The sequence below is a fragment of the Bufo bufo genome, chromosome 5 (genome assembly GCF_905171765.1).
Source record: "Bufo bufo chromosome 5, aBufBuf1.1, whole genome shotgun sequence".
NCBI classification, from domain to species: Eukaryota; Metazoa; Chordata; class Amphibia; order Anura; family Bufonidae; genus Bufo; species Bufo bufo.
Window position 1 is genome coordinate 246790051 of NC_053393.1, and position 19796 is coordinate 246809846.

At 43.5% G+C, this 19796-nt stretch overlaps 1 protein-coding gene across 1 annotated transcript in view; it reads left to right on the forward strand.

The window, feature by feature from the left end:
• The window catches only part of ITGA9 (integrin subunit alpha 9), a 447293-nt gene that overhangs the window by 142275 nt on the left and 285222 nt on the right, over positions 1 to 19796 (forward strand). The window contains exon 15 of the mRNA XM_040433941.1: positions 6048 to 6208. Within this exon, the coding sequence (XP_040289875.1) occupies positions 6048 to 6208 (161 nt within the window). The remainder of the gene's footprint in view (positions 1 to 6047; positions 6209 to 19796) is intronic.

The following is a 19796-nucleotide window of genomic DNA, read 5'->3' on the forward strand; positions in this document are numbered from 1 at the left end:
TCATATTCTAATTACCTTCAGAAGGAGCCCAAGGGGCTGTCCCTCCGGCCGTTGGAGCCCAGCACTCAATAAATTGATATTCTTATCGTGAATTCCAATAGTGACAGAACTAAATCATTGTGCTGTTGAAAACTTGTACTTTTTGTGCTCAGAAAAAAGAGAAGAACTTATGCAGTGGTTGTCCCAGGCAAAGCAGAATAATATTATTAGCAAGGGTGAATTTTTGTATTTGTTCAACAAGAACCCAACAATTCCAACGTTTTATGCCATTCCCAAGGTGCATAAAAATAAAATACCGATCCCAGGGAGACCCATAGTATCTGGAAATGACAGCTTAACACAGGGGATTAGTAGGTATGTAGACCAAATACTACGACCTTTCGTTACATCCCTGCCCTCATATATAAAGGATACAAAGGATCTCCTTAAGATCAATGATATGATTTTGACACCAAAAACGATATTGCCAAGCTAGGATGGTAAATCATTGTATAGTAATATCCAACACACATTGGGTCTCCAAGCAGTTAAATATTTTCTGAGCACAAAAAGTACAAGTTTTCAACAGCACAATGATTTAGTTCTGTCACTGTTGGAATTCATAATGGAGCACAATTTTTTAATTTTCCAAGGACACTTTTATAAACAAATAAATAGGGCCGCAATGGGGACGGTCTGTGCCCCGACTTATGCTAACCTTTTTCTTGGATGGTGGGAGAATCACCTGGTGTTTATGGATGAGATGTTGTCATATACCTGCCACATCCTTTTTTGGGGTAGGTATATAGACGACATTCTCGTCCTTTGGTATGTTTGAATAATAACAATATTGGAATTAAATATACCTTTGAAATACAAGAAAAGGAGATCTTTTTCCTAGATTTAAAAATAATCAAATCTGAGGACGGCTACCTAGATGCTGAGGTATATAGAAAGCCTACATCTACTAACAGTTATTTACACTGGACCAGTTGGCATCACTCCCCTTTGAAGAGGGGGATACTCACTGGTCAATATTTAAGGGCGCAACGTAATTGCTCTAGCGATACATCATTTTTTAAAGAAAGTGAAGAACTATTTAAAAGATTTCGAGTCATGGGGCTATCCCACACGTCCCCTTAAAAAAGCCTTTAATAGGGCTAAAACTGTGAAAAGAGAAGATCTACTGAAAATACCTTCTGAAAAAGATAACTTAATTAGATTTATTGGCACTTTTGACAGTTACAATAAAGAGATCTATCAGATTCTTAAAAAGCATTGGCATATTATACAGTCAGATAGAGAATTGAAATCTGTTCTCCCTTCGAACCCAAGTATTACTTACCGAAGGGGTCCTAATCTGAAGGATCATCTGGTCCAGTTTCTTTCAAGATACTCAAACTGGTGATACGGGAGATATGGAGAGATACAGAGGTTCAGCACCTTGTGGAGACTGTTTCTTCTGTAAATATGTTCCAAGGATACAAGATTTCACCAATCCTAATGATGGAAAGAAATATGAGAGCAGACAATTGATCACCTGTAAAACTCTAAAGGGGTGATATAAGTAGCAGCATGTCCATGCGGCAATTTTTATGTCAGAAAAACTACGCAGGAATTGAGACGTCGGATTTCTGGACATGTAAGTGCAATAAGGATACATCGATCTCAAGACATATGAAGTATGTCCACGATAAGAATATAAATTTATTGCGTTTCTGGTGAATTGAAAGGATAAAATTAGCACTTAGAGGGAGTAATCTCGACAAAAAACTACTGCAAAATGAGGCTAGATGGATCTATAGATTGAACACCATGAGCCCAGTAGGCCTTAATGAGGGCTTCTCTATTTCTGCGTTTATTTGACAAATGGAAGGTAAAATGATGATTCCTCAGTTTTTTTTTCTGAATATTTGGATAAAAATAATAGGATATTCTATAGCCCTCCTTTTTAATTGAGAAACCTTACTTATATTTGGATATACTTGGTGGATGAAATATTATAATTTTGGAGATAGAGAATTTAATTTCATTGAAAGCTATAGAAGGATCTCTGTGTATTCCCCTCTTTTGTTCTTCTCATGATATTAATACAGTGGGATAATAAATGGGTTAGCTTGTAAAATCAGGTTTTATTAAGTGGTATTTTCAAAATGGGTAAGAAGGTACGGTAGGTAGTCTTGTTATTTTTAGAGGGAAAAATATGACCTGACTAGAATATTTACCGTATATATTTTGACAATATTGTCTACAATAGTTGTGTAATATGAGTATTAAAGGTATGATCAAATAACACCTACCAATAACCAACATAAGAAAAACAGAAGGTACATATCATGTTTTGAAGTCCATGTTTAAAATAGTCATATTTAATAGGCTTGTGCAATTTCATATTTTAGAGACATAAGTTAGGAAGATCATCGTCTGGGATAGAGGCTATTATTAACTGTAATATTAACTGTTATATTGGCCAACACAGGATGTCATTATTAATTGTAGTATTGGCTATGGTGATTATCATTGGATGGTTGGTTGTTATTCTATATACTGTACATGAATTTTGAGTATAATCTCGATCGAAGGCACATAAAGTGGTGACTCAATTTATGGTCAAGATATAAATAAGAACAGTCTAGGTTACTAAGAAGTAGTGAGTTCTTTGTATGTAATCTATAATAACAAGAAATAAGATCAGTCTAGTCTATCATGGATCCAGAGAGAATCTATACAGATATCTAAGTCCACAGACATGCGCAGAACTTCTGAGGAATGATCTAAAATCTCATTAATCCCTTGACATGCGCTCTGATCGCAATGGGACGAATTAAAAGAGAAGTTAATGTGCAAGTGTAGAAGATCTGTTTGCAGTGACCAATTGCGATCCTACAATCAAACTTTGACATCTATCCAGGTAACAGTTTAATGGGTGTCGTCTCCTATCAATCACAAAACACTGCAAAAATTTGGCGCACTACAATGGTAAATGCAATTGACAATATACGCTGCGTGCAGAATTATTAGGCAAATGAGTATTTTGACCACATCATCCTCTTTATGCATGTTGTCTTACTCCAAGCTGTATAGGCTCGAAAGCCTACTACCAATTAAGCATATTAGGTGATGTGCATCTCTGTAATGAGAAGGGGTGTGGTCTAATGACATCAACACCCTATATTAGGTGTGCATAATTATTAGGCAACTTCCTTTCCTTTGGCAAAATGGGTCAAAAGAAGGACTTGACAGGCTAAGAAAAGTAAAAAATAGTGAGATATCTTGCAGAGGGATGCAGCACTCTTAAAATTGCAAAGCTTCTGAAGCGTGATCATCGAACAATCAAGCGTTTCATTCAAAATAGTCAACAGGGTCGCAAGAAGCGTGTGGAAAAACCAAGGCGCAAAATAACTGCCCATGAACTGAGAAAAGTCAAGCGTGCAGCTGCCAAGATGCCACTTGCCACCAGTTTGGCCATATTTCAGAGCTGCAACATCACTGGAGTGCCCAAAAGCACAAGGTGTGCAATACTCAGAGACATGGCCAAGGTAAGAAAGGCTGAAAGACGACCACCACTGAACAAGACACACAAGCTGAAACGTCAAGACTGGGCCAAAAAATATCTCAAGACTGATTTTTCTAATGTTTTATGGAGTGATGAAATGAGAGTGAGTCTTGATGGGCCAGATGGATGGGCCCGTGGCTGGATTGGTAAAGGGCAGAGAGCTCCAGTCCGACTCAGACGCCAGCAAGGTGGAGGTGGAGTACTGGTTTGGGCTGGTATCATCAAAGATGAGCTTGTGGGGCCCCTTTTCGGGTTGAGGATGGAGTCAAGCTCAACTCCCAGTCCTACTGCCAGTTTCTGGAAGACACCTTCTTCAAGTAGTGGTACAGGAAGAAGTCTGCATCCTTCAAGAAAAACATGATTTTCATGCAGGACAATGCTCCATCACACGCGTCCAAGTACTCCACAGCGTGGCTGGCAAGAAAGGGTATAAAAGAAGAAAATCTAATGACATGGCCTCCTTGTTCACCTGATCTGAACCCCATTGAGAACCTGTGGTCCATCATCAAATGTGAGATTTACAAGGAGGGAAAACAGTACACCTCTCTGAACAGTGTCTGGGAGGCTGTGGTTGCTGCTGCACGCAATGTTGATGGTGAACAGATCAAAACACTGACAGAATCCATGGATGGCAGGCTTTTGAGTGTCCTTGCAAAGAAAGGTGGCTATATTGGTCACTGATTTGTTTTTGTTTTGTTTTTGAATGTCAGAAATGTATATTTGTGAATGTTGAGATGTTATATTGGTTTCACTGGTAAAAATAAATAATTGAAATGGGTATATATTAGTTTTTTGTTAAGTTGCCTAATAATTATGCACAGTAATAGTCACCTGCACACACAGATATCCCCCTAAAATAGCTAAAACTAAAAACAAACTAAAAACTACTTCCAAAAATATTCAGCTTTGATATTAATGAGTTTTTTGGGTTAATTGAGAACATGGTTGTTGTTCAATAATAAAATTAATCCTCAAAAATACAACTTGCCTAATAATTCTGCACTCCCTGTATGGTTAACCCTCACTCTGATATTAAAAATGAGACTTTCACCAATAAATTCTTATATCAAAAACATACCGGAACCCGCGCACCTCATCAAAGTATCTCATAGTGGCACGGACCTAATGCTAACCTACCTGCGCCGTATGGGCAAATACAGGGGCCGTATGGGCTATTGCAGGAGCATAAGGTCCGACACACAGCAATTGACTCCTAGTTACCTCCAGCGTGAAATCACACATTCAATGGGAGGAGGGAAGCAGATATAGGTCCCAGGTTACCTCCAGCATGAAGTCACACATACAATGGGAGGAGGGAGGAGAATGTGAGTCCCACCTATCAATCACACAAGCGATAAATGGTATAGGTTAGAATTGTAAGGGAACCCGCCTTACCTAGTTAAATCAACGACTGATCAATCGCTTGTGTTGACAGTAGCTCCTTAACCCCTGAGGATGCTGCTCTGCGGCAAAATGGGTCAGCTGCAATTAGCTTTTAGATAAAATAGCCGTTCAAGTTAGTTCTGTTAGCAGGGTGACCTGCAGGCACTCCGTGGTAATGATTTAAAGAGAGATAAGACCTTAATAAGGGAGTTAGAAATTTATAGGAGATATACCAGGTGGCGTTCTGAATGATAGCAAGCGAAATAGCTGTGAATGAATGATACAATAAATGGTACACAGCGAGAGTGTATATGTAATCAGCCAGCTGTGATAGGTGTATCTCCTACCAAGATTACAAGTGGCAACTAAATAACATACCAACATCTAGGATTTTATAAGGGAATAAACAAAGCTACTTAAAGAGGACCATTCATAGTTTTGTATTAATAGAGATAAATACCTTTACTTGCAGTGTAGCTGATGCTGCCACCCTGCCTGATTTTTTTAAATATCGCTCCTGTGCCCCGCTGTGCCCCCCCGCATTTTTTGTGCTCAGTATGCTAATTGGTACAGGGAGGAGGAGACGCCAGGGTTTCTCAATGGGCGTCTCCTTCTCCCTGGCTGTGCCGTGATCCATTCACAGCGGAGAGCGTCACAGCCAGGGAGAAAAAAAATGTTTTATTAAATTGGCCATAAACAGGAACCCTATAGCCTTTAGTTATTGAACTCTTTATACCCTAAGGCTAGTTTCAGACCAGCATGATCACTCCGTGTAGGAGCTGTATTTCCCGTTATGGTGTTTATCTGAAGTGGATTTGCAGCATCATAATGATTTATTATGTTGTGAATTCCAGTCTACTGAACTGTAGTCACAGCATTACGTGACTACAGTTCAGTAGAGTCATGGTTATGAGGCTATGAATCCATTTCAGATGAGCAGTGTTCATAACATGAAATACAGCTCCCACACTGAGCATGTTTCCTGAAGTGGACACGCTCCTCTGAAAGTAGCCTAGGTGTTCTATCTGGAAAATGGACCGAACCTGCGGTTATTTTAGACTTGTAGGCTACAAACACATGGATTTTTTTACAAAAACTGACAAATTCTGCAATTGACTGTATCTTACAGAATTATTGTACAATTTAACTGCTGATATTGTGAAAAGGGAAAGTGGTCATCAGCCCAGGGTGTTCTTGGTGTCATCTGGGGAAACTGTTGCTCATGTGAGTGAGAAACTCCAGCTTACCCATATGAAAGAGAAGTGTGACCAGTATCTTGCTCATGTAAAGGTATGTCATTGTTACATTTACTAGCCTAACATTTAGTTTTTTTATTACCTTCCACTAAATATGAAATACACATTTGGCTACTTGCATTGTGTACAGCAAAATGAATCAAGAAGCTTTTGCTTGGTCATTGTCTGCCCCTTGATCCTGATAATAAGACTATACAATAAGTGATTGACTGCCATGCATTTATATATTCTTATTGCATAGCTGCACACATCAGGATAATGGTGGCCAGTGTGGAAATTTGCTTTTGTTTTATAACATTTTGGGTTATTTCTATTGATGTTTATGTAATTTCTTATGGTTTATTAATTGAATAAGACAAATTGTCTCCAGGAGTGGCCTGGCTGTACAGAATGTTCCCCATCACTGTATTATTGTTGTTGTGCTTCTAACCACAATTTATTGATATTTTTGTGAAACTTTTTTGGCAATTTCTTATTATACAGTGTCAGGATTTGTCCTAGAGGGCAGGGTCAGCAGTGACACAAAACACAGACATCAATGGTTAAAAGTCCATAAGGTCTATTTGCTTCATTAACACCAAAGGGCATCTAAGTTTAATATTCACTAGGGTGAATCCACTGCACAAAATAATACATAACCAAAGTACCTTCCCGTCTGGGCGCTAACTAAGCAGAAGGTTACCTTACCCATGTACTTCAGATCAAAAAAGACGATCAGGCTTTTCACAGTCACCACTGGTCGTGTAGTCTTCAAGGCCCCAGAGCTAACTATGCTGCCCTATAGCGAGAAATATTGATGCTTTGAATTGCAAATTTGTATGTGAACGAATAATGGGGCACATTTATTAAGACCGAGGTTTTACACGCCAGTTTTAATAAACCCCTAAACTGGCACTGGATCCTCTGCCAGTACTAAATATAAGACAGCTCTCAAGCTGTCCTACATTTAGACCTTTTTCTATGCCTAAAACAGGCGTAGTAAGTGGTAAAAGAGACGGACCTGCCGGCCTATCCCCCTCCCTGCCTACGCCCACAATTTTAGACCTGGCATGAGCGTATTTCAGAGTTAGCTTCCTATACACATTTGATATAAGTCAGTCAGAATTTTGTCTATTTCATGGGACAATAATGTCTGAATGATAGTCTGCATTGTAATTTGTATGGCATTGTCTGCTGAGCTCATCCAGTAAATGGTTAGTTTGCATACACATACAATTTGTTTTTCCAGTATGTCCCGGTTCTACAGATGTAGTTGTCAGTGTATTCTGGTATGTTTTTGGCCAGATCATCCATACAGTCCAGTAGACCTTGTGCTGTCCGCTTTTTATCTGATGAATATAGCAAACTTTTGTGTTTTTCCTCTAAATTTCTTTCAAGATTGTTGCAATGTGTGTATATACCTACAAGGTAGTGATATGAATACAGAGAGAACAGACCCTCACATTTCATACAGGCCATTAACAAGTTTACTACGTGATGCAACTGTTATGCCTCTGTACACTACTCTATCATTAGAGAGCAGTGCCTTTTGTCTTTTTTAATGATTTTGATGAAATTAAGGTTCATAATTCTAGACACTTGCTAGAGTTGAGCAAATGGTAAAGGGTTTGTCTGGCAGATTTTTTAAATAAGGGGCATAATGGGTTAAAAAAATTTAAAGAAGCATTACTCGCCAGTCCCCCTGCATCATTGCTGTTCTGATGCTTACTGGGTCCCTGCTGGTGTGCACTTCCTGGTCCCCCCTCCGAGTCACTTATCACAATGGTGACCTCCCTCTGCCTTTGATTGGTTGAGTGAGAATCTGCTTCCTTTTACTCTGTCTTTCCTGAAGAGCTATGACTTGGAAACGGACACCAGCGGACCCCTTGTGTCGGGAAATCGTTGAAGTGAGTAACGGCTCTTTCACACCAGTGTGTCCCTTGCGGGAGTTACGCTTCGTGTGAGAGAGAGATTGTGCGGTCTAGATTACAGAAGCACACGGCATTATCATGATTGATCATGCTATGTATTCCGCTGCCTGACCTTTCTGTTACAGAATCATGGAGTGTGATTCCCGCAAGGGACACACTGGTGTGAAAGAGCCATTTACGTCGAGCAAATACTGATTGGTGCTCAGTGGCAACTCCTCTGTTTCTCCCTAGCACTGGGTTAGATTGATTTCCCAGTATGTTCCCTCTTTCATTCTGACAAATGGCATGATGTTTCTCCCAGCCTTGGAGAGATTTCAGCTATTAAAATCAAGCCAGTAAAGCATTCATTTACACATTCACCCTCAAAATATCTTTTTTCTGTTGTAGTATTTTGTGCAAAATTTCCGCTATGGGCTCCAGAATCACCTCTTTATATTGAGAAAGTTACTTTTCACATTCTTTTATCCACAATGGGGAAACTGCACTGAGACTTACATTTCTTGTAGTTTAGTTTGACACATAGTTGGCAAAGTTTTATATATATTTATATATATATACACTGCTCAAAAAATAAAGGGAACACAAAAATAACACATCCTAGATCTGAGTTAATTAAATATTCTTCTGAAATACTTTGTTCTTTACATAGTTGAATGTGCTGACAACAAAATCACACAAAAATTAAAAAATGGAAATCAAATTTTTCAACCCATGGAGGTCTGGATTTGGAGTCACACTCAAAATTAAAGTGCAAAAACACACTACAGGCTGATCCAACTTTGATGTAATGTCCTTAAAACAAGTCAAAATGAGGCTCAGTAGTGTGTGTGGCCTCCACGTGCCTGTATGACCTCCCTACAATGCCTGTGCATGCTCCTGATGAGGTGGCGGACGGTCTCCTGAGGGATCTCCTCCCAGACCTGGACTAAAGCATCTGCCAACTCCTGGACAGACTGTGGTGCAACGTGACGTTGGTGGATAGAGCGAGACATGATGTCCCAGATGTGCTCAATTGGATTCAGGTCTGGGGAACGGACGGGCCAGTCCATAGCATCAATGCCTTCGTCTTGCAGGAACTGCTGACACACTCCAGCCACATGAGGTCTAGCATTGTCTTGCATTAGGAGGAACCCAGGGCCAACCGCACCAGCATATGGTCTCACAAGGGGTCTGAGGATCTCATCTCGGTACCTAATGGCAGTCAGGCTACCTCTGGCGAGCCCATGGAGGGCTGTGCGGCCCTCCAAAGAAATGCCACCCCACACCATTACTGTTCCAATGCCAAACCGGTCATGCTGGAGGATGTTGCAGGCAGCAGAACGTTCTCCACGGCGTCTCTAGACTCTGTCACGTCTGTCACATGTGCTCAGTGTGAACCTGCTTTCATCTGTAAAGAGCACAGGGCGCCAGTGGCGAATTTGCCAATCTTGGTGTTCTCTGGCAAATGCCAAACATCCTGCACGGTATTGGGCTGTAAGCACAACCCCCACCTGTGGACGTCGGGCCCTCATATCACCCTCATGGAGTCTGTTTATGACCGTTTGAGCAGACACATGCACATTTGTGGCCTGCTGGAGGTCATTTTGCAGGGCTCTGGCAGTGCTCCTCCTGTTCCTCCTTGCACAAAGGCGGAGGTAGCGGTCCTGCTGCTGGGTTGTTGCCCTCCTACGGCCTCCTCCACGTCTCCTGATGTACTGGCCTGTCTCCTGGTAGCGCCTCCATGCTCTGGACACTACGCTGACAGACACAGCAAACCTACTTGCCACAGCTCGCATTGATGTGCCATCCTGTATAAGCTGCACTACCTGAGCCACTTGTGTGGGTTGTAGACTCCGTCTCATGCTACCACTAGAGTGAAAGCACCGCCAGCATTCAAAAGTGACCAAAACATCAGCCAGGAAGCAGAGGAACTGAGAAGTGGTCTGTGGTCACCACCTGCAGAACCACTCCTTTATTGGGGGTGTCTTGCTAATTGCCTATAATTTCCACCTGTTGTCTATCCTATTTGCACAACAGCATGTGAAATTGATTGTCACTCAGTGTTGCTTCCTAAGTGGACAGTTTGATTTCACAGAAGTGTGATTGACTTGGAGTTACATTGTGTTGTTTAAGTGTTCCCTTTATTTTTTTGAGCAGTGTATATATACTGTATATATAAACCATATATTTAAAGAAGCTTTCATTCTATTCAATAACAATACTCACCAATACATTCAGGGGTGTACAAAGAAATCACTGGGCCCCATAGCAAGAATCTAAATTGGGCCCCATGCCCCATTCATAGCCCCTCCTACTACCTGTTCCTGCCCAGTATATACAGCACTGTACTAATATGTGTGGTATGAGGAAAAATGGCTAAAAATCATATTTAGCATGGCTGGATTTTAACAAGGTTCCAAGTAGAGCTTCAACATGCAACAAGAAGAAATGGGAGTGAGACAAAACATTTTTTGAGCATTCAATTTAATGAAAACAACGAATAAACTGAAACAAGCTATTTTTCAGTTGATCAAAAGTTTAGGACCACACCTCCAAAAAAAACTAAACCCCCCCAAAACAGAAATCCAACTTCCAAACATGAACTCAGTATTGAGTAGCTCCGCTGTTATTGTTTATCACTTCAAAAATTAGTTTCGGCATGCTTGATGCAAGCGTTTCCATGAGGTGAGTGGGAACATTTCTCCAAGTGGTGAAGACGGCCGCACGAAGGCCATTTACTGTCTGAAACTGTTGTTCATTTTTGTAAACTTCCCTTGCCATCCATCCCCAAAGGTTCTCAATTGGATTTAGATCAGGAGAACACGCAGGAAAGGCCAAAAGAGTGATGTTATTCTCCTGGAAGAAGTCCCTTGTCCTGCGGGCATTGTGTATTGTAGCTTTGTCCTGTTGAAAAACCCAGTCGTTACCACACAGACGAGGGCCCTCAGTCATGAGGAATGCTCTCTGCAACATCTGGACATAGCCAGCGGCCGTTTGACGCCCCTGTACTTCCTGAAGCTCCATTGATCCACTGAAGGAAAAAGCACCCCAGACCATTATGGCGCCCCCTCCACTGTGGAGCGTAGAAAACATCTCAGGTGGGATCTGCTTGTCATGCCAGTAACGTTGGAAACCATAAGGACCATCAAGGTTACATTTTTTTCTCATCAGAGAATAAAACTTTCTTCCACCTTTGAATGTCCCATGTTTGGTGCTCTCCTGCAAAGTTCAAACGAGCAGTTCTGTGGCATTCAAGGAGACAAGGTCTTTGAAGACGTTTTTTGTTTTTGAAGGCCTTCAGTCTCAGATGCCGTCTGATGGTTATGAAGCTGCAGTCAGCACCAGTAAGCGCATTACCAAACATGTAAAAACCACCTTCCTTGTCCTCCCTCCCTGCCTCCCATACCCTAAACATGTGCCACCTATACCCTGAACATGTTTTTGTTATGTTATTCCTCATATTCACATTCACATATGCACATCTGCTCCGCACTTAGATACGCCGCACGGAGATCTCGCACATGCGCAGGAGCGAGATGCGAGCGGCCGTGAGGATCCCGTGTATCCACGCTCGCCGCATGAAATCTCGCACTTGCGTAGGAGCGAGATGCGAGCGGCCGGGAGGATGGCGGTACAAGGAGCATACAAGGTACAGAGCAGGGGAGAGGCATACAAGGTACAGAGCAGGGGGCGGTATACAAGGTACAGCGCAGGGGGGGCATATGCCGTGGGTTACATCGCAGCTCTCAGCTGCTGGGGATACAAGGCAATAGCCCGGGCTCTCTCTGTTGATAATTCGGGCCAGGGCCGGCCTTCGGTGTTCAGGCGCCCTGTGCGAGCTAACCTTGTGGCGCCCCCCCCCCCCCCCCAAAAAAACCCAAAAAAAACACTGCTTGTTGCTGGCATCATGGCATAGGCTGGCTGACTATCCAACCAAGTAGTTACCAACCCACACACCCCAAAGGCCGGTGTAATGTTATACTTCCCTACTTCGTGAGATTTCCCTACCCTCGTCACTTCCGGTCGCACCGGACATGACGTGAGGAGGTGTGCACAACGCCAGGTTACGGAAATTTCACAGCAGAGTGCGCATGCGCCAGGAGCCTCGCCGGCGGTTAGGGTAGGGAAAAACTATGGGCCAATGCGCAGGCGCAGTGATCGGATGGATGTTCTCAGCTGAACACCGGCCGACACTGCGCATGCACCGGGAGCCTCACCAGCGGTTAGGGAAGGGAAAAATTACGTATGGGCCAGTGCTTTTTCCCTACCCTAACCGCTGGTGAGGCTCCCAACGCATGCGCAGTGTCGGCCGGTGTCCAGCTGAGAAAATTAGTTTCCAATGTAGTATTAATAACTAAACAATTAAATGATAAACATATTGCATTGTCTACTTACCACCAGGACAATAAGATGATCTGGACTCTGGCTGCAGTCTGGCTCTGGGGACTCCATTGTCACTCTCTTCTCCCCCCCCCCCTCCCTCCCTTGTCACTCTCTCCCCCCCCCCTTCCCTTGTCACTCTCATGATTTCCCCCCCCTCTCCCTTGTCACTCTCATTATTCCCCCCCTCTCCCTTGTCACTCTCATTATTCCCCCCTCCCTTGTCACTCTCATTATTCCCCCCCCTCTCCCTTGCCACTCTCATTATTCCACCCCCCCCTCCCTTGTCACTCTCATTATTCCCCCCCCCGTCCCTTGTCACTCTCATTATTCCCCCCCCCCCCCGTCCCTTGTCACTCTCATTATTCCACCCCCCGTCCCTTGTCACTCTCATTATTCAACCCCCCCTCCCTTGTCACTCTCATTATTTCCCCTCCCTCCCCCCTTGTCACTCTCATTATTTCCTCCCCCCCTCCCCCCTTTTCACTCTCATTATTTCCTCCCCCCTCCCCCCTTGTCACTCTCATTCTACTCCCACCTCTAGTGTAGCGTTGCCGAGCTCTGTTCGATCCGCGGTACAGGAGCATTTGTTTCCTGTACCCGGCCGGACTGACAGGAAGTGCACACTAAGTGAGCACTTCCATTCAGTCCGGCCGGGTACAGGAAACAAAAGCTCCTGTACCGCGGATCGAACAGAGCTCGGCCACGCTACATTAACAGCACACAGCAGGCGCAGGCAGGATTCTTTAGAGCGGCAAGCGCTCAGCCTCAGCCGCTCAGGCGGCGCAGCATGAGGGGCGCCGCCAGCCGCCCGAACTTATATACGGTAAGCAACTTTTTTTTTTTAAACCGCAACGGGCGCCTGGCGCCCCCTGCTAATTACAGGGGAGGGGGAGATGGAGGGGGCGGGGGGCCCGCCCCGAGGGAGAACACAAGTGCCGCCTCGCCTGCCGCAAATTACATTGCGAGCTGTCGGCCGCACAGCCCGCACACCCCAAAGGCCGGCCCTGATTCGGGCATCCTGGCACTGCAGCGCCCGCCATATCCGGCGTATAAAACGACCCCCCACTCTAGAAAATATTTTCTAGGGCTCAAAAGTCGTCTTATACGCCGGTATATACGGTAATTTGGGTCGAGGATCGTCCAGTGTCTTGACGGACAGCCAATTGTATCCTCCAGCTCAGTGCTGATGACATTTTTTTAGGTCTTCCACTTGACTTTTTTGTTCCATAACCCTCAGGATCATTTAAGAAATTCCAAATGACTGTCTTACTGCATCCCACCTCAGCAGCGATGGCGCGCTGTGAGAGACCCTGCTTATGCAGTTCAACAACCCGACCACGTTCAAAAAGGGAGAGTTTTTTTGCCTTTGCCATCACAACGTGTTACTACCTGACAGAAAATGACAATGAATCCACATCTTTGCACAGATTTGGCCTTTTAAAAGCATGTGGTCCTAAAATTTGGATCAGCTGAAAAACAGCCTGTTTCAGTTTATTCGTTATTTTCAATTAATTGAATGCTCAAAAAATGTTTTGTCTCACTCTCATTTCTTCTTGTTGCATGTTGAAGCTCTACTTGGAACCTTGTTAAATATCCAGCAATGTAAAATATTTTTTGCCATTTTTCAAGTGGTCTTAAACTTTTGATCAGGACTGTATCAGTACACTGCCGTATATGCTATATATTCACAGGCTAGTTAAAACTGCCTGTGTGAATAGAACCATTGACTGCAATGGTATTGAAAATGGTATTTGAATGTAGCCTAAGTGGTGTGGGGAAATGGACTCCTCCATAACTAGTACACGTAATAAATTGCATAAAATTGAGTACAGGATAACCTTATTATATATCAGTACACTTTAGTAAGGTTAGAAAGGGTCGTCTGTCTCATTTATATCTTTTCACAAAAATATAAATGATATGAATTTCTGGGGAGAAGCAGAACATGCAAACACCTTTCCTTCTTTTAGGATGTCATTACAGACAGCAATGTTGCTCAGTGGTTAGCAGTGGTTAGGCACACTGGTCCGACCATGGACAACATCTGCGTGGAGTTTGTATGTTCTTCCCGTTTTTGTGTGAGTTTCCTTCCTAGTCTGGTTTCCTCCCACATACTGATAGGGAACTTAGATTGTGAGCCCCATTGAGGACAGCTTGATGCTAATGACTGTAAAGTGCTGCAGAATATATGTGTCTAAAATAAATAAATAAATAAATAATGTCTAAATGACTGGACATGAGAACAACCCCTTCCAACTCGTGTCAATTTAGCCTTAAAGGGGTTATCCCATGACTATTATAAAAAATGAAAAGCAGACATTATATTGTGCATGAAAATCTTTTTTCTATTAAAGCTAGAACCAGCCTGCTCCCCTCACATGGATCCAGAGATCTCCCCATTCATTGTTCTGATAGATTTATATCAAGCTGATAGCTCAAGGGGAGTGTCTTTTCTACTGCAGCTAAGGGGGCGTGTCCATGTTCTCCCAATCACAGCTCAGGAGGCAGTTGAAGGATGAAACTGAGCATGTGCTGCCCTCTCAGTATGCAGGTCAAAGAAATAAGACAAATAACAAAAAGCAGTTGGCGCCATACAGATACATTATATTGAATAACTCGGTGGCCACTGTAAATTTCTAATTACATGCAATTACAAAAGTATTCAGATCCAGTTGCTGGTTTGAAAACTGTCGAATATTTTTCGTGGGACAACCCCTTTAAGGTGAGTTTAGACGCTCCGTTCCAACAGTCGATTGTTAGGAAGGAAGCATTCTTTCCTGACAGTCTGCTGCTCATTCAGTGAAGGAGACCGCCGCATTTACATGCAGTGACGTCGTTCACAGTATGAGAACCAGGGATTGCTATTGTGATCACATATCCTCATAAAGCTGCATTGTTTCTGGGCAGCAGATCAATGTTTAGACAGAACAATTAGCTGGCAAGAAACGATAATTAGTGTGTCTGCATGAAAGACAGGATCACCTGATGAATGAGCGTTTCTATATAAAGTAGAGTACATATATAGCATAGTACGTATATATAGCATGGGTATATATATAGCCAGGGTCGGCCTTTGGGGTGTGCGGGCTGTGCGGCCGCACAGGGTGCCATAACAAAAGGGGCGCCGGGCGGCCGACAGCTCGCAATGTAATATGCGGCAGGCGAGGCGGCACTTGTGTTCTCCCTCGGGGCGGGGCCCCCGCCCCCTCCATCTCCCCCTCCCCTGTCTGACCTGATTCCTCCTCCCCTGTGTCTGACCTGTCACCTGATGATCCTCCGTGCCGTGCGTCTGGCACGTCTGCACCATTTCACAGTTCACACTGGCCAATCAGCTTTTCGCAGCGCAAAGATCCTGCTGCTGATTGGCCAGTGTGTAGGACTGGAGCAGCAGGCGCTCCGCTCGCATCCCACTTGTTCCTGTGTCACTTTCCGCATCAAGGTCTGCCGACTACAGCCCGCCCCAGCCCAGACAGACTGAAGGACTGCTCCGGAGACTGTCGAACCGGACTATAAGGTAAGTTACCTTAAAGTAATTTACATGCACTAGAAAACTGATCCATACCCTGCCCAATTTAGCAAAGTGGCAAGATTGAGCAAAAAGTCACAATTGTTTGAGCAAAACAAAGCTTGTGCAAAAATGTGTGGCTTCTTAGTGCCACAATTCTGGTGCAGGGGGAATGATAAATCTTCCCATTGTGTTTTCTAGCACCTTCTGAACTATGTTATAGGCACAGGTGCTAACATTGTTGTGCCCATGGAGGGAAAAGTAGGGTAAATTAATGATGGCACACCAGGGCCGGTGTAACGTTATACTTCCCTACTTCGTGAGATTTCCCTACTCTCGTCACTTCTGGTCGCACCAGACATGACGTGAGGAGGTGTTCAGCACCGCACAGGCGCACAACGACAGGTTAGGGAAATTTCACAGCAGAGTGCGCATGCGCTGGCAGCCTCGTCGGCGGTTAGGGTAGGGAAAAATTATGGGCCAGTGCACAGGTGCGGTGATCGGATGGATGTTCTCAGCTGGACACCGGCCGACACTGCGCATGCGCTGGGAGCCTCACCAGCAGTTAGGGTAGGGAAAAAGCACTGGCCCGTACCTAATTTTTCCCTTCCCTAACCGCTGGTGAGGCTCCCGGTGCATGCGCAGTGTCGGCCGGTGTCCAGCTGAGAACATCCATCCGATCACTGCGCCTGCGCACTGGCCCATAGTTTTTCCCTACCCTAACCGCCGGCGAGGCTCCTGGCGCATGCGCACTCTGCTGTGAAGTTTCCCTAACCTGTCGTTGTGCGCCTGCGCGGCGCTGCACACCTCCTCACTTCATGTCCGGTGCGACCGGAAGTAACGAGGGTAGGGAAATCTCACGAAGTAGGGAAGTATAACATTACACGGGCCTTTGGGGTGTGCGGGCTGGTAACTACTTGGTTGGATAGTCAGCCAGCCTATGCCATGATGCCAGCAACCAGCAGTGTTTTTTTTTTGTTTTGTTTTTTTGGGGGGGGGGGGGGGGGGCGCCACAAGGTTAGCTCGCACAGAGCGCCTGAACACCTAAGGCCGGCCCTGTATATAGCACCTATTGCTACCCTAACACCTATTTTGCAGTGTTAACTGTTAACAATTTGACCATATGATCAAATTGGTCATTTTTTCCTTGGCCAGCATATAAAAGAAAATATTGCATATTTATACCACTTTGATCTGCATTCTGCACTTTTTATTTGCATTTTTCAACGCTCAAGATAGGAAAAATTATTTAAATTCTGAGAAGGTCATTATTTTGACTAATACAATCTGCTGTTTTTGACCAACAGAGTAAGATTATGTGAGTACCTTACCTACCACCCTTCATATTACCTCCTGTCTCTCTACATGATAGTAGGGCAAATATTAATGTTCTGCTCATACATCTAGAGATTATTAAAAAATCCTATATAATTGAAGCTGTCAGACAGACAACAGCACTTTGAGGGCTTATAGTTTCCATACATTATTGATTAGGATATGAGGTAACGCTGAGGACCGAACCACTTGCTGGAGCCTAATTGAATGCAATCAGGATGGTACGAGCTAGAGAATCATTTAATCAAGTCCAACCAGCTACAGTGAAGTCAGCCAATATGTCAGACGGATCAATTCAGTTTAGATGGCTTCATGAATAAATATGATTTGGTTTTCTTTTCATCATGGTCTCGGCATTTCCTGTATTATAAACAGAAAATTGAAAAGAGCAGTGGACTGCTGACAACTATTCACAGAGCAATTCAATCATTATTATATAATAACCTTCAATTGTGTTCTAAGACTACTAAAATTAATTTTTCTAAAAATTAAATTTTTATTGGTGAAACCGAATAGTAATAGAAGACATGAGATTATCATTTATTACCCCTCATTTATATAGAACCTACCTATTACACAGCATTGTACAGAGAATACACCGACTGACACCAGCTCCCGTCACCAGTGTGACTCATAGCTTATTTTCCAGCATCTATACAGACACATATTTCATGGGAAACCAATTAAATTTTAAATATTTTTGAGGGGAAGCGAGTATGAATGCCCCTCCTGCCAACCATTTAGTCTACTTATCTTTTCCAGAGGGATGTCCACTACCTCAGTATTGTACATGGATAAATCAGCTTTTTGTAACCATGATTCTTTGTGGTGAGGTTCAGCTGTCTCATTTTAACTAGGGATCGATTTTGATTTTTTACCGATAATCTATGAACTTTCAGGCCGATAGCCGATAATTTATACCGATATTCTGTGAATTTTCATTTTTGAAAAAAATTTAAATTCCTACACAAATCTGCTTAATATATATATTTTTTAAATACAAGAGGAGGGGAGGGGCTGTAGCCACTGCGCCACCTATCAAGATACCTCTCTCATTAATTCATATACAGGAGGCGGGAGCTGGCTGCAGAATCGCATAGCCAGCTCCCGACCTCTATGAGCGTTAGCTGCGATTCGCGGCAGTTAACCCCTCAGGTGCGGCACCTGAGGGGTTAACTACCGCAGATCGCAGCTACTTGTCATATTGGTTGGGAGCCGGCTATATGATTCTGCAGCCAGCTCCCGCCTCCTGTATATGAATTAATGAGAGAGGTATCTTGATAGGTGGCGCAGTGGCTACAGCCCCTCCCCTCCTCTTGTCCTCTCTCCTCTCATTGGTGGCAGCGCAGCAGCAGCACAGGGGGGAGGGACACACTGCTTCCTTCTCCCCTGTGCTGCTGAGGGAACACAGAGAGCGCTGACAGCAGCGCGATACTTGTTCCCTATACGTTATCGGTATATCGGCAAAATAGATGCTGATACCGAAACGTTCAAAATCCTGAATATCGGCCGATAATATCGGTAAAACCGATAATCGGTTGATCCCTAATTTTAAGCCCAGTTAAGAAGCCTGGAACAAATCATAAATGGAAATCAAGTATAAAGGAACGTCTTCTACTTCTTTTGAATCCACTCCTAGTTTTGGTTTCAAAAACTGCACAAAAAAAAAACCTGAGTGTGGAAACCCAGCCTTATAGGGCCAAGGGTTCATCTTCCATCTGGTTAAAAAATTAATTACGTTTGTAAATTTGAAACACTCTTTTAATGTGCACATAATCCATTTTATAGGCAATTTGTTATTACAAATGTAATGTTTATGCCATAGAATATGGGTAGAAATGTGTAAAAAAAACACCACAAATGAACAGTTATGAGCTTTAATATGTGAATTATTTTTCCAAGGTTGGGTTCACACGAGAATTTATTTTAATATTAAAATATAGTATATCCGTTCCGCAGCTCTGCAAAAAAATTAGAGCATGTCCTATTCTTGTCCATTTGCAGACAAGAATAGTCATTTCTAACATAAAGCGGAACGTGCAGAAGGGGAAAATGCGGAATGCACATGGCCGGTATCCGTGTTTTGTGAATCCTCGATTTGCGGACTGCAAAAACAGATATATTATGTGCATGAGACCTAAGCATGAGAATTTTTAATTTTTTTTTTGTATTTTTGCAAATAAGATCTTCTGTGCATCATGGGTGCTGTGTGGTGCACCATCTCTCTGCCAGGAACTCTGTCCAGTGCCTCCATCTTTTTAATTAACAGTACCTGAGAGTTTAGAGCCAGTAACGATGACACAGGGGAAGCCAGGTGCCCTATCCCGGGCGAACGGAGCTGCGCCCAGACATGCTAGTAAGTGCAGGGGGACCCCTGGGCGCCGCTCTGCCCACTGATACAGTTAGTTTTTAGTTTGTACAGTAATGAAAGGTCCTCTTTAAAGAGGACCTGTGGCCACAAAATGCAATCTGCAGGTATCATATTATAAAGCAGGAGAAGCCGAGCAGAT